The sequence below is a fragment of the Oncorhynchus kisutch genome, linkage group LG5, assembly GCF_002021735.2.
Source record: "Oncorhynchus kisutch isolate 150728-3 linkage group LG5, Okis_V2, whole genome shotgun sequence".
Classification (NCBI taxonomy): Eukaryota; Metazoa; Chordata; class Actinopteri; order Salmoniformes; family Salmonidae; genus Oncorhynchus; species Oncorhynchus kisutch.
In genome coordinates this window covers 65,478,820-65,493,599 of record NC_034178.2, presented here as the reverse complement: position 1 = coordinate 65,493,599, position 14,780 = coordinate 65,478,820, and the positions used below count along the sequence as shown (strand labels likewise).

Sequence of the window (14,780 nt, the reverse complement as noted above, 5' to 3'; positions counted from 1 at the left end):
TATGTGTGACAGAGAGAGAGAGAGAGAGAGAGAGAGAGAGAGAGAGAGGTAAGGGTGCAGTTTAGTGGAAAGAATGATTGACAGAAATGTAATCAGATTTCCTGCTCAGGAGATAGAACCTGCCCTGTCAATCAGAGAGAAGGACTGCCAGTGTCTTTAGAAGGTTGTTTGGACATAGGGAGAAAATAATGACTGTTAGATAGGCAGACTAAACACAGACATAATTACATACCAAAGCTCTTATGGCACCTCTGTTAGCTCTATAGATCTGAATGTCCATCTCATTATGTTGAAGCCTTAACCAATATCACTGTTTCACTGACAACATTCATATATATTCATACAATATACACTGAGTATACAAAACATTAGGAGCACCTTCCCATGACGTAGGACTGACCAGTTGAATCCAGCAACTCAATAATATGAAGGTGTTCCTAATGTTTTGTATACTCAGTGTATTTACACCATTATGCAAACCATCCTACCTGTGTTAAGCCTAAGAACACAGACATGTATTTTTCCTGAGATGAACAATGACCTGGAAGTACAAGAGTCCTCTTAAACACGTGTAAACAAGTGGTCCATGAAGCAGGTAACCTAACCTCCACTGAAGTCAAATGTTCACCTACATGCATTGGTGGGAAAGGGCTCTATTCAATCAGATCAAGTTTATTTGTCACATGCGCCAGATACAACAGGTGTAGTAGACCTTACAGTGAAATGCTTACATACAGGCCCTAACCAACAGTGCAATTTTTAAGTAAAAAATAGGTATTAGGTGAAGAATAGATATGTAAAGAAATATAAACAACAGTAAATAGACAGTGAAAATAACAGTAGAGAGGCTACATACAGTAGAGAGGCTACATACAGTAGAGAGGCTACATACAGTAGAGGCTACATACAGTAGAGAGGCTACATACAGTAGAGAGGCTATATACAGTAGAGAGGCTATAACAGTAGAGAGGCCATATACAGTAGAGAGGCGATAACAGTAGAGAGGCTATATACAGTAGAGAGGCTATAACAGTAGAGAGGCTATAACAGTAGAGAGGCTATATACAGTAGAGAGGCTATAACAGTAGAGAGGCTATATACAGTAGAGAGGCTATAACAGTAGAGAGGCTATAACAGTAGAGAGGCTATATACAGTAGAGAGGCTATAACAGTAGCGAGCCTATAACAGTAGAGAGGCTATAACAGTAGAGAGGCGATAACAGTAGAGAGGCGATAACAGTAGAGAGGCGATAACAGTAGAGAGGCTATAACAGTAGAGAGGCTATATACAGTAGAGAGGCTATAACAGTAGAGAGGCTATAACAGTAGAGAGGCTATATACAGTAGAGAGGCTATAACAGTAGAGAGGCTATAACAGTAGAGAGGCTATATACAGTAGAGAGGCTATAACAGTAGCGAGCCTATAACAGTAGAGAGGCTATAACAGTAGAGAGGCGATAACAGTAGAGAGGCGATAACAGTAGAGAGGCGATAACAGTAGAGAGGCTATAACAGTAGAGAGGCGATAACAGTAGAGAGGCGATAACAGTAGCGAGGCTATAACAGTAGCGAGCCTATAACAGTAGAGAGGCTACAACAGTAGCGAGGCTATAACAGTAGAGAGGCGATAACAGTAGCGAGGCTATAACAGTAGAGAGGCTACAACAGTAGCGAGGCTATAACAGTAGAGAGGCTATAACAGTAGAGAGGCGATAACAGTAGCGAGGCTATAACAGTAGCGAGCCTATAACAGTTGCGAGCCTATAACAGTAGCGAGGCTATAACAGTAGCGAGGCCATATACAGGTGATACCAGTAGAGAGTCAATTTGCGGGGACACCGGTTGGTCGGGCTGATTGAGGTAATATGTACATGTAGGTATAGTTAAAGTGACTATGCATAGATGATAAACAGAGAGTAGCAGCAGCGTAAAAGAACACAATGCAAATAGCCCGGGTAGCCGGCAATGTTCCCACATTAGCAGAGGCTGCATTCACGTCAACCGCTGTAGATGTCGGCTCAATAGGAAATGACCTTTACATTTCAACAGTACAGATTGAATAGAGCCCTGAGTGAAAACGAAGCGTGGAAGTAGAGTTATGACAGTACATCCTGGTACATACAGCTGTGTTAACCTTGTAATGTAATGTCTATGTGTCTCCTGTCAGGACTCATCCAAGGCAGTGTCGCTGGGCCTGTGGATGGAAGAGATGATCTTTAACCTGGCCGACTCACGACTATTCTTCAACGACCTGGAGGTGAGATTTATTTACCTAATGAATGACATTATCCATCATCCATACTCTTGCTTATTAGACACATTCCCCATCCCTCCATCCTCCCACCTCCATCCCCCATCCCTCATCCCTCCATCCCCCATCCCTCCATCCCCCATCCCTCGATCTCTCCATCCCCCATCCCGCATCCCTCATCCCTCCATCCTGCATCCCTCATCCCTCCATCCCGCGTCCCTCATCCCCCCACCCCTCAATCTCGCCATCCTCCATCCCTCCATCCCTCATCCCTCCATCCTCCCACCTCCATCCCCCATCCCTCCATCCCCATCCCTCATCCTCCATCCCCCCATCTCTCCATCCTCCAACCCCATCCCCATCCTTCTATCCCTCATCCCCATCCCCCATCCCTCATCCTCCATCCCCCCATCTCTCCATCCCCCATCCTTCTATCCCTCATCCCCATCCCTCATCCTCCATCCCCCCATCTCTCCATCCTCCAACCCCCATCCCTCCATCTCTCCATCCTCATCCCTCATGCTCATCCCTCCATCCCCCATACTCCCACAAACTCAAGGCTGCAGTTAGAGCTCAGTTTTTCCTGGTCAGGTCATATGGTCTGGAAAAGATGCCTGGCCCTAACTATAAGCTGTATGATATGTTTTATACAGACAATGATAGACAGCTCAGTTCTAGAGGGATTTTCTTATATGTCAAGTATATGTCAAGGTTCAGTGACATCTCTTATGACAATATTCAAATAGGCCTGTTATCAACTATTCAGTGACATCTCTTATGACAATATTCAAATAGGCCTGTCAAATAGGCCTGTCATCAACTACCAAATAGGCCTGTCATCAACTACCAAATAGGCGTAGGTTATCAACGATCAAATAGGCCTGTTATCAACTATCAAATAGACCTGTTATCAACTACCAAATAGGCCTGTCATCAACTACCAAATAGGCGTAGGTTATCAACTATCAAATAGGCCTGTTATCAACTATCAAATAGGCCTGTTATCAACTATCAAATAGGCCTGTTATCAACTATCAAATAGGCCTGTTATCAACTATCAAATAGGCCTATTATCAACTACCAAATAGGCCTGTTATCAACTATCAAATAGGCCCGTTATCAACTATCAAATAGGCCTATTATCAACTATCAAATAGGCCTATTATCAACTATTAAATAGGCATGTTATCAACTATCAAATAGGCCTGTTATCAACTATCAAATAGGCCTGTTATCAACTATCAAATAGGCCTGTTATCAACTATCAAATAGGCCTGTTATCATCTACCAAATAGGCCTGTTATCAACTATCAAATAGGCCTGTTATCAACTATCAAATAGGCCTGTTATCAACTATCAAATAGGCCTGTTATCAACTATCAAATAGGCCTGTTATCAACTATCAAATAGGCCTGTTATCAACTATCAAATAGGCCTATTATCAACTATCAAATAGACCTATTATCAACTATTAAATAGGCCTGGTATCAACTATCAAATAGGCCTGTTATCAACTATCAAATAGGCCTGTTATCAACTATCAAATAGGCCTGTTATCAACTATCAAATAGGCCTGTTATCAACTACCAAATAGGCCTGTTATCAACGATCAAATAGGCCTGTTATCAACTATCAAATAGGCATGTTATCAACTATCAAATAGGCCTGTTATCAACTATCAAATAGGCCTGTTATCAACTACCAAATAGGCCTGTTATCAACTATCAAATAGGCCTGTTATCAACTATCAAATAGGCCTATTATCAACTATCAAATAGGCCTATTATCAACTATTAAATAGGCCTGGTATCAACTATCAAATAGGCCTGTTATCAACTATCAAATAGGCCTGTTATCAACTATCAAATAGGCCTGTTATCAACTACCAAATAGGCCTGTTATCAACGATCAAATAGGCCTGTTATCAACTATCAAATAGGCCTGTTATCAACTATCAAATAGGCCTGTTATCAACTATCAAATAGGCCTGTTATCAACTACCAAATAGGCCTGTTATCAACTATCAAATAGGCCTGTTATCAACTATCAAATAGGCCTATTATCAACTATCAAATAGGCCTATTATCAACTATTAAATAGGCCTGTTATCAACTATCAAATAGGCCTGTTATCAACTATCAAATAGGCCTGTTATCAACTATCAAATAGGCCTGTTATCAACTATCAAATAGGCCTGTTATCAACTACCAAATAGGCCTGTTATCAACGATCAAATAGGCCTGTTATCAACTACCAAATAGGCCTGTTATCAACGATCAAATAGGCCTGTTATCAACGATCAAATAGGCCTGTTATCAACTATCAAATAGGCCTGTTATCAACTATCAAATAGGCACAAGATCATCGGCCATCTCTGGTGAGTGAGCTGCACATCATTGGGTGAGTCAGTGAAACTGGACAGCATTTTTAGGACTATCCTCCTCATATTGTACAATATGTGTCTCCGCACACCTAGGCTACTGATGGATGTTTTTATTGATCTCAGATTCTCAGTTTGTAAAATGTGTGAGATATTAAAAAAGATTCTGCTGTAGACAGCAGTCATCTAAAACGATGTGGAATTGCATGAAATACGTTCATTAAAGGACACATTTTTCAAGGACCGTAAGCTTCAAAAGGTTGTCCTCAGGTTTGCACCTTCTGCAAGTGCCTCTACTCTACTACTCATTTCAGGTAAATGCATGCAAGGCTTTATTATAAAGTTATATACATTCCTGTACCTCAAAGGCCCCCAGGTCACCCCCCTCTCAGCTCACTTTTTGTTCCGGCACCTCCCTATTTACAAATGAATCACTGGATATATATTGTATATTCCAGTTGAAAGCCTAACTGTTAAAGTGAATTTGGGATAGGGTTAAACTTGTGTATTTTTTACCAGCATGAACGACATGTAAGCTTTTCTCTGTGCATTCCACTGCCTTGTTCTGACAAAGACGAGGATTCAATTGGGCTTGTGGGAAGGAAGGAACACTGTGAGTTGTTCATTGTAGGTGTGTGTCTGTCTCTGAAAGGAACATTTGTTGTGGGGAGAAGAAACACCTGAGGGGAGGACGGCTGACCAAGCCATTCTCAAACCCCTCTTTTAAAGGTCCTTCTTTTTGCCCGCCTCTGTAGTTCCTCATGCATACAGTTCGCCTATAGTGGCGGCCATCTTTGTTAGTCGTGTGCTGTGGTTGATTTATGGAGGAATCTTTCTACAGGTTTGGAAGCTGCTAATAGAGAGATGATAGATGCCACAGGCTAAGTAAGCTGTAGGCAATGTAGACATAAGAGCTCTACCGCAGTTGCACTGCTTCTTGATGAAACAGAAGAAAATAGTAGTTAATTTAACTAGCTCCTGTGAGAAGTCAGAAACATGTAATATTTCTAATTTTGCACAGATAGCTCTGTCTATATTCATCATCGAAAGCCAGCCCTACATAGCCAGATATGTACTTCTCTGTCCACAACCATTCATGTCGTTAAATCAATTTAGCTTGGGACGTGTTGAGATGTACTGGGGTCTAGAGCTGCCTCATAAAACCCTAGCTTAGCCTGTTGTGGGTCGTGTTAACGATTCCCTCTGTGTCTGGGGGAGCTGGGTCGCAGCATTGGCAGTATTGGGGAAGGAGTGAGGCTGAGATGTAAGAGCGTGATGAGGTAGCGTCTTCCTGTGTCTCAGGCCGGTTGAAAGGCGATAGCGCGGCCTGTCAGTCCGGTGTAGCCGTGTGGGAGAAGAGGTAGGAGACGGTAGTTACTGAAGTAGGAGTCAGGGAATTAAAGAAGGGAAGAGATGAGAATAGCAGATCTGAAGTGGAGATTCAAAGGGATTTGGTGGAGAAGTGGGAGGATAGTGCATGTATTGTAGTGGAGCACCATGGGAAAGTCATTTTCAAGAATTGTCTGAGGAAGAAACTTAGCTGTTTTTCCACAATAGTTTGTACCTTGTAACAGCTTGTAGCAACTTCCACACACCAACGATCCAGAAATCCATTTACATCCAGTATATGTACTACTATACTGTAGTATACAGTATTAATATTGTATACTACAGTATATTTAATACTACAAAAATCCTGTATTTAATGGACATAGATCTGAAGGTTCTTTGGCAGTTGGTAAAAGAGGTTGATATGGTGTAAATCTTAGTGGGGTTTATTAGTGGAGTATGGTGGTGTCAGGTGGAGTTGGTACGCTGCCATACTGGCGCCTGAATGTCTCAGCAGCTTATTTCCGCCTCCCTGTTGTCTTTTGTTTTCTTATTTTTTTTGTTCTATCGCTCCCTGAGGCTCCCTTAAGAAGAAACCTGCCCATGCACAGCTTTGAAACGGATCTCCTTCTCTAACATATCCACTATCTTTCCCTCTCCTTTCCCAGGAATGTGACCAAGTTCATATTGATGACGTGGCGTCAGACGACAATGGGCAGGACCTGAGGTACTGTACAGCTTTTCATCTTGAATTTAGCTCGCCCCACACTTCAACCAGCACTGAGTGGCTTTACAAAAGGATCAGTGGAGGTATATTGAAAATATGTCCTGCTCTCTTCCTCGAAAACAAGTTTCTCTCTCTCTCTCTCTCTCTCTCTCTCTCTCTCTCTCTCTCTCTCTCTCTCTCTCTCTCTCTCTCTCTCTCTCTCACTCTCTCTCTCTCTATCTGGCAACACAATATATCAGCGTTAACAATATCATCATTCTTCAACATCTAATCAAAATAACACATTCTCACTGTCTCCCTCATTCCAGAAATGTAACTCCATAAATTGATGAAGAATTTTAGGATAGGTTTCAAATGAATATTTCAGAAAGTGCTAGATGTTTCTCAAATGCCTAACAGTATGTGCATTCCTTCCCCCATTTTTGAGTGCTTTCAGGCACGTTACTCTTTTCAATATGTATTAACCTAACTGGATGTGCATACTACACGTTCTCCCACTTATATATAACACGCCTCTAATATTGATCTGTTGTGTATTGTGTCAAATTCAAATTCAGTCTTGTTTTATCCTTGCATGGTCTCACCCTCACTCTCTTTATTATAAGATTTTAGATGTCAAAAATAATATATCTGTTCCCGTCCAGGTTCCCACTGGAAAAAGGTTTTGCATAATGCATTCCTTTATTTATTCTTTACACCAGCAACTTCAGTAATTATATTATACTCCTCCATGTATCTACAGGCACTGGTCAAGTCCCACTGAGACAGCCACCAAATATCAACCAGAGTTGTACATTGATCTGACCCTAGCCCCCCGACACATAAACTACTGCAGCATAAATACTGGAGGCTGAGACAGGAGGGGTCAGGAGACACTGTGGCCCTCAACCAGAGTGGTACATTGATCTGCCCATAGCCCCCCGACACATAAACTACTGCAGCATAAATACTGGAGGCTGAGACAGGAGGGGTCAGGAGACACTGTGGCCCTCAACCAGAGTGGTACATTGATCTGCCCATAGCCCCCCGACACATAAACTACTGCAGCATAAATACTGGAGGCTGAGACAGGAGGGGTCAGGAGACACTGTGGCCCTCAACCAGAGTGGTACATTGATCTGCCCATAGCCCCCCGACACATAAACTACTGCAGCATAAATACTGGAGACTGAGACAGGAGGGGTCAGGAGACACTGTGGCCCTCAACCAGAGTGGTACATTGATCTGCCCATAGCCCCCCGACACATAAACTACTGCAGCATAAATACTGGAGACTGAGACAGGAGGGGTCAGGAGACACTGTGGCCCTCAACCAGAGTGGTACATTTATCTGCCCATAGCCCAGGGCCATGCTTCTCTTTAACGCTCTTTTTGTTGTTTTCTTGCAGCACGTATAATTTTGTCACAGATGGTTTCCAGAGCCCTGCGGGGGCCGGTACTCTGTGCCTGGGCTCAGGTGTCCACGGTGGGGCTGACTGGATGAGGAAACTGGCCTTTCGCTACCGGAGGGTGAAGGAGATCTACAACACTTTTAAGAACAACGTGGGAGGTGGGTTCTGTTTTTGTGTGTGTGTGTGTGTGTGTGTGTGTGTGTGTGTGTGTGTGTGTGTGTGTGTGTGTGTGTGTGTGTGTGTGTGTGTGTGTGTGTGTGTGTGTGTGTGTGTGTGTAGGTGTGATCTTCTCTGGTGGTCAGCTGATATAACATTCACAATGTAAGTTGAATTAGTTTGTGCTATATATAACCATGATCATAATGAATAATTGGTGTGTGATTGTGTCAGGTTTGCTGGGCAGTCCCAAGCGGGAGGAGTGGCTGCAGCTGCGGAGGGAGATGGAGGTTCTAACAGATCTGTGGCTGACTCAGGCTCTCAAGGCTTTGGCCCTCATAAACTCCAGGTTAGGACACCCCCCTTCTCAACTGCCCTAGATACTCCATTGTTTTAAGGTGGAGATATGATTATTCTGTTGTAGTCATGCACAATGCTCTTGGGTGGTCATCAATCAACAAGATAATTGGAAAAAACATGCTTATTTTATTTCACAATGTACACTGTTTAAAACGGCCAAACTCCATTCACAACCGTATTCAGTTGGTAAGAGACAGACATTCAGTAAATACTAGGAGTAGATTGTCCACCATCTATGTGTTATCTGGCAGAAAAGAGAAATAGGCAAAATAACATTTAGATTCAGAGCAATAAAGAAATTGAATAATTTCTCTGAACCAAACCAGAAACCTTTCAATATAAACTCCAAACAATTCTTTACAAGCACTTAAATATAATGAATGTGAAGGTTTTGCAGGACTGTGGTAGATGAAGGAACCAATCAATCTGTTCAGCCTGTCAGAGTATTTATCTGGTCAGTATGGCAGTGTATTACGTCTGTTGTAACAGTGTGTTATATGTGAACATGTGATCGTATTATAAATGGTATTTTAATGTTTAAGGACTCTTGGAAGATTAGTCCAAATGAAGACTAAAATAGATCCCAATCAAATCAAAAGTCAGCTGTCAGAGCAGGTTACTGACCTGTAAATAGTCCTTCCAACCAACTACCTATCTCATCCCCATATTTGTTTTTATTTTTCTACTCTTTTGCACACCAGTATTTCTACTTGCACATCCTCATCTGAACATCTATCACTCCAGTGTAATTTGCTAAATTGTAAATACTTCGCCACTATTGGCCTAATTATTTCCTTACCTCCTTACTTCATTTGCACACACTGTATACAGATTTTTCGATTGTGTTATTGACTGCACGTTTGTTTATCCCATGTGTAACTCTGTGTTGTTGTTTTTGTCGCACTGCTTTGCTTGACCTTTGCCAGGTTGCAGTTGTAAATGAGAATTTGTTCTCAACTGGTCTACCTGGTTAAATAAAGGTGAAATAAAATGATTGAGCTAAATTCAGAAAATAGTAAACAATGTAAACAGTAGGTTCACTCAGAATAATATAGTTGGGTACAAATGATAAATGGATGGTACTCCAAATCTATTAAATACTGCTATATTCTGTTTTTCTACTTGCTCAGAGTCAGATTGTCATGTGTGCTCCCTCTCCGACCTCTAAGTCACCAGGCTGCACATTATGGTGCACACCTGTCACCATCGTTACACACACCTGTGCTTTGTCAGACTCACCTGGACTCCATCACCTCCCTGATTACCTTCCCTATATATGTCCCTCCCTTTGGTTCCTTCCCTATATATGTCCCTCCCTTTGGTTCCTTCCCTATATATGTCACTCCCTTTGGTTCCTTCCCTATATATGTCCCTCCCTTTGGTTCCTTCCCTATATATGTCCCTCCCTTTGGTTCCTTCCCTATATATGTCACTCCCTTTGGTTCCTTCCCTATATATGTCACTCCCTTTGGTTCCTTCCCTATATATGTCACTCCCTTTGGTTCCTTCCCTATATATGTCCCTCCCTTTGGTTCCTTCCCTATATATGTCCCTCCCTTTGGTTCCTTCCCTATATATGTCACTCCCTTTGGTTCCTTCCCTATATATGTCCCTCCCTTTGGTTCCTTCCCCAGGCTTCACTGTTTCTGTTTCATGTCTGTGTTGTTCGAGGTTGGTTTTGTTGGTTTTGTGTTATGATGTTTAATTTATTAAAACACTCTGCTCCCTGAACTTGCTTCCCGACTCTCAGCGCACATTGTTACACAGATGAACTTGTGGATACCATTTTTAACTCTCTGCGTGCAGTTTGAAGGAAGTTGGAGTTAGTTTTGCGAGCCGTTGCTAACATTTACAGGTACGCTAGCATGACATATTGATATCATGTGTTGACATTTCTCTGTTTTCAGACCAAACTGTGTGAATGTGCTGGTGACTACCACCCAGCTGATCCCAGCCCTGTCCAAGGTCCTGCTCTACGGACTGGGCTCAGCTTTCCCTATAGAGAATATCTACAGTGCCACCAAGACAGGTGAGGCAGTGTGCCGCACTCGATATGGATACATAGATTATCAGTTGTTAGAGTTAAAAAGACAAACTGATCGTCTCAGGGAAGGAACACAGTTGGGTTGATTGACAGCTGGGTTGATTGACAGTTGGGTTGATTGACAGTTGGGTTGATTGACAGTTGAGTTGATTGACAGTTGGGTTGATTGACAGCTGGGTTGATTGACAGCTGGGTTTATTGACAGTTGGGTTGATTGACAGTTGAGTTGATTGACAGCTGGGTTGATTGACAGCTGGGTTGATTGACAGTTGGGTTGATTGACAGTTGAGTTGATTGACAGTTGGGTTGATTGACAGTTGGGTTGATTGACAGTTGGGTTGATTGACAATTGAGTTGATTGACAGTTGAGTTGATTGACAGCTGGGTTGATTGGCAGCTGGGTTGATTGACAGTTTGGTTGATTGACAGCTGGGTTGATTGACAGTTGGGTTGATTGACAGTTGGGTTGATTTGTTTTCACACCGTCGTTGAGAAAACTGTAGTGTATAACAATGTGTATACAAGCCTGTTTACTATCTACCAGCTGGCATTGTGCAATCTGTTTACTTTCCTGACATTTTTACCAAAAGTGTCATTTTTATTTGTTTACACTTACGTTTAGCACTTTATATGAATGTAAGGTTTATTTTGAATTGTACACATTTGCAGCTAAAAGCTGAATTGCAGCATACGTAGTCCTACCAAAGTAAAAAATAATAATAAAAAAAATCATCTTTTTTTAAACTTCCTAGTGTTTGAGATGTAGTATACAACATTACAGTTTCACAAAGTCTTAATTAACACTTCATTTTGTGACAATCTGAACACACTTATGTGTTACTCTTAATCCTATCAACCCTTACCTGTTCTCCAGGGAAGGAGAGTTGCTTCGAGCGTGTGGCTCAGAGGTTTGGTCGGCGAGCGGTGTACGTGGTAATAGGGGATGGAGTGGAGGAGGAGTCTGTAGCCAAGAAGGTGAGACACGTGTAACCAGGAAAAGGGGTGGGTGGGTGCACAATGTATTTCCCTCTGCCTTTTCAAAAATTAAAATAATGTTTCTATCCTAAAGCATGGAATTGTGTTTGGTATTAGTTTGACCAGTGACGTGGGTTTCTACCCTTTGGTAACTTGAGCGTGGCTCACTGAGCAATGTTAGCTAGCTAGTTACATTAGCTAGCTAGTTTAGCCAGTGTTCAACATTTTCAACATATCCATTTGTGTCTTGCAGAAGAACATGCCCTTCTGGAGAGTGTCGTGTCGGCCTGACCTGGAGGCTCTGAGTCATGCACTGGAGCTGGACTACCTCTAGTGGGCACTATCCCATCATGCCCTTAGCCACTTCCTGCCTGGTGATGCCACTTCCTGTCCAATGGACCAATTTGGGGTTGAGGGCGGCGTCAATTCACCACAATACAGAAGCCAAGAATAAGGGACCAATCTTTGTATCTTGCAGGGAATCGCAATTGTTACTGGAAATATTACATGTGCTTTCATCCTTTTACACAGAGACTTTTACATATGAAAGGTATCCCACGTTTCAACTTTAGAGCGTTGCACTGAAAATAACAATCTAGGTGATATAAGTGCATTTTTCCTTACATGGAGGATGAATAGTTGTGTTGTGTGCTCACTTTTCTTATTAGGAATGGGATAGATAAGAGGACATCGTTAAAGGGCAATTAGGCCACTCTTTAACCTCATTTCCATTATCTCCAGCACCATACCAGAGTCTAGATATGTGAAAACGTATTTTTTTAATGATCTGTGGTTGAAAGTTAAGAAGAAAGGTCCTAAAAAAGATTATCTGTAGCATCACAGGCGAGGATTAAAAGTAAGAAAACAGTGATTCTCTAAACCTGCAAGGTGTTTCTAGCCAGGGGGAGGATATTTTCTTGCTTCCAATGTCACTGCGAATCTCACAGTGTTTGAAAATCACTGTTTTTAAATATCTTTAAACTTTTGATGATGTCATCGGGTTGAACTTTGATTTGTTTTTACAAAATGTAGAAATGCACTGTTTTCACATACAGTATGTAGACACTGATATTGTGCTGGACATTTTTATTGTCCCCATCATAAGGTGCACCTGTGTAATGATCATGCTGTTTAATCAGCTTCTTGATTTGCCACACCTGTCAGATGGATGGATTATGTTAGCAAAGGTGAAATGCTCATGAATTTGAGAGAGAGAAACTTTTTGTGAGCATCGACCATTTCTGTGATTTTTTATTTCAGCTCATGAAACATGGGAACAACACTTTACATGTTGCATTTATATTTTTATTCAGTATAAAATGAGGGTTATGAATGAGGATTGGACATTACCAGCAAGTTATTAGAGATAGCTAGATCCTACCTTGACTCAATTGTTTCACATGGCTTTTTTGATAGAATGTTAATTTATAGTATAACTACGGCCCCAATAGTAGATCTGTCTCATTTAGCAGGTTATTGATGAATTAATAGTCTAATATTATGTGCTGAGACCTAAAAGAGTAATAATGGGAAAAGATTTGAGCAAAACTTACCAGCGACAATTATGATTTTTCGATGAGATAGCATCTCCTTTCCTAACATCACCATAACATTTAATGCATAGTCCATTGCCCTATGATATGTGTCATTAATCATTTAATTGAATATCCTATTCATTTGCAACAACCATTCTTATGCAGTCTATATAAACCGGACCACATACTCCCAACCCTACTGAAGGTGCCATACCTCTTCTGGATGATGACATTTTAATCTAATACACCAAAAAATGAGAAGTCAATTATCTTATCCATTCCGTGCCCTTTTATGAAAATAAAATATAAATTGGTAAGAGCAGCTAGGCCAAGATGTTCAGACAGACAGAGACCAACAGCATTACTAAAACTAACAGCATCTTAATTAATGAGTATGGAAACGAAGCAATCCTTTGACAAAGCACAGGAAAAATCAACTATCCATACCTTGTGAAACGTCTCTTTCAGCATATACATTTGTCTTGGAGAGGACTTAGTCTAGAGATTGAATCTTTTTATTAAGGAACACATTTTCTGCTTCATAAGTTGCTGGGTGTACATTTGTTGTCATCTTTCTCCATGAATGTTTATGTATAACTTGTATGTAAGGAAAATGCTACAATAGTCTTTGGACTTGCATGTGCCTATTACACTGTCAGCTTAGCTATGATCTGTATATAAGGTTTTATTGTTTCGACGGACAATTATAATAGATTAATAAAGATAAATTAATTACATTCTGAGAAACGTGTATCTTAATTCAGATTGAATGGCTCACTGACGACACATTTGAACTGTATTTCAGTGTTAATTGTCTCGAATCGAGCATAGAAGTTATTTAGCTCATCTGGTAGGCTCGTGTCACTGGGCAGCTCTCGGCTGTGCTTCCCTTTGTAGTCTGTAATAGTTTGCAAGCCCTGCCACATCCAACGAGCGTCGGATCCAGTGTAGTACAATTTGATCTTAGTCCTGTATTGACGCTTTGCTGTTTGATGGTTCGTCAGAGGGCATAGTGGGATTTCTTATAAGCTTCCGGGTTAGAGTCCTGCTCCTTGAAAGTGGCAGTTCTACCCTTTAGCTCAGTGCGGATGTTACCTATAATCCATTGCTTCTGGTTGGGGTATGTACGTACAGTCACTGTGGGGACGACATCCTCGATGCACTTATTGATAAAGCCAGTGACTGATGTGGTGTACTCCTCAATGTCATCAGAAGAATCACGTAACATATTCCAGTCTGTGATAGCAAAACAGTCCTGTAGTTTATCATCTGCTTCATCTGACCAATTTTTTATAGACCGAGTCACTGGTGCTTCCTGCTTAAATTTTTAGCTTGTAAGCAGGAATCAGGAGGATAGAGTTATGGTCAGATTTGCCAAATGGAGGGCGAGGGAGAGCTTTGTACGCGTCTCTGTGTGTGGAGTAGAGGTGGTCTAGAATTTTGTTTACCTCTGATTGCACATTTAACATGTTGATAGAAATGAGGTAAAACTGATTTAAGTTTCCCTGCGTTAAAGTCACCGGCCACTCGGAACCCCGTCTCTGGATGAGCGGTTTCCTGTTTGCGTATGGCAGAATACAGCTCATTTAGTGTGGTTTTAGTTCCAACCTCGCTCTGTAGTGGTATATAGAC

At 41.5% G+C, this 14,780-nt stretch overlaps 1 protein-coding gene across 1 annotated transcript in view; it reads left to right on the top strand.

The window, feature by feature from the left end:
* The window catches only part of LOC109891438 (eyes absent homolog 2), a 61,126-nt gene extending 47,238 nt beyond the window's left edge, over positions 1-13,888 (top strand). The window contains 7 exon segments of the mRNA XM_020483985.2: positions 2,168-2,257; positions 6,629-6,687; positions 8,076-8,236; positions 8,469-8,583; positions 10,502-10,623; positions 11,513-11,613; positions 11,867-13,888. Coding sequence (XP_020339574.2) covers positions 2,168-2,257; positions 6,629-6,687; positions 8,076-8,236; positions 8,469-8,583; positions 10,502-10,623; positions 11,513-11,613; positions 11,867-11,947 — 729 coding nt within the window. The 3' untranslated portion in view covers positions 11,948-13,888.
* The last annotated feature ends 892 nt before the right edge of the window (positions 13,889-14,780 follow it).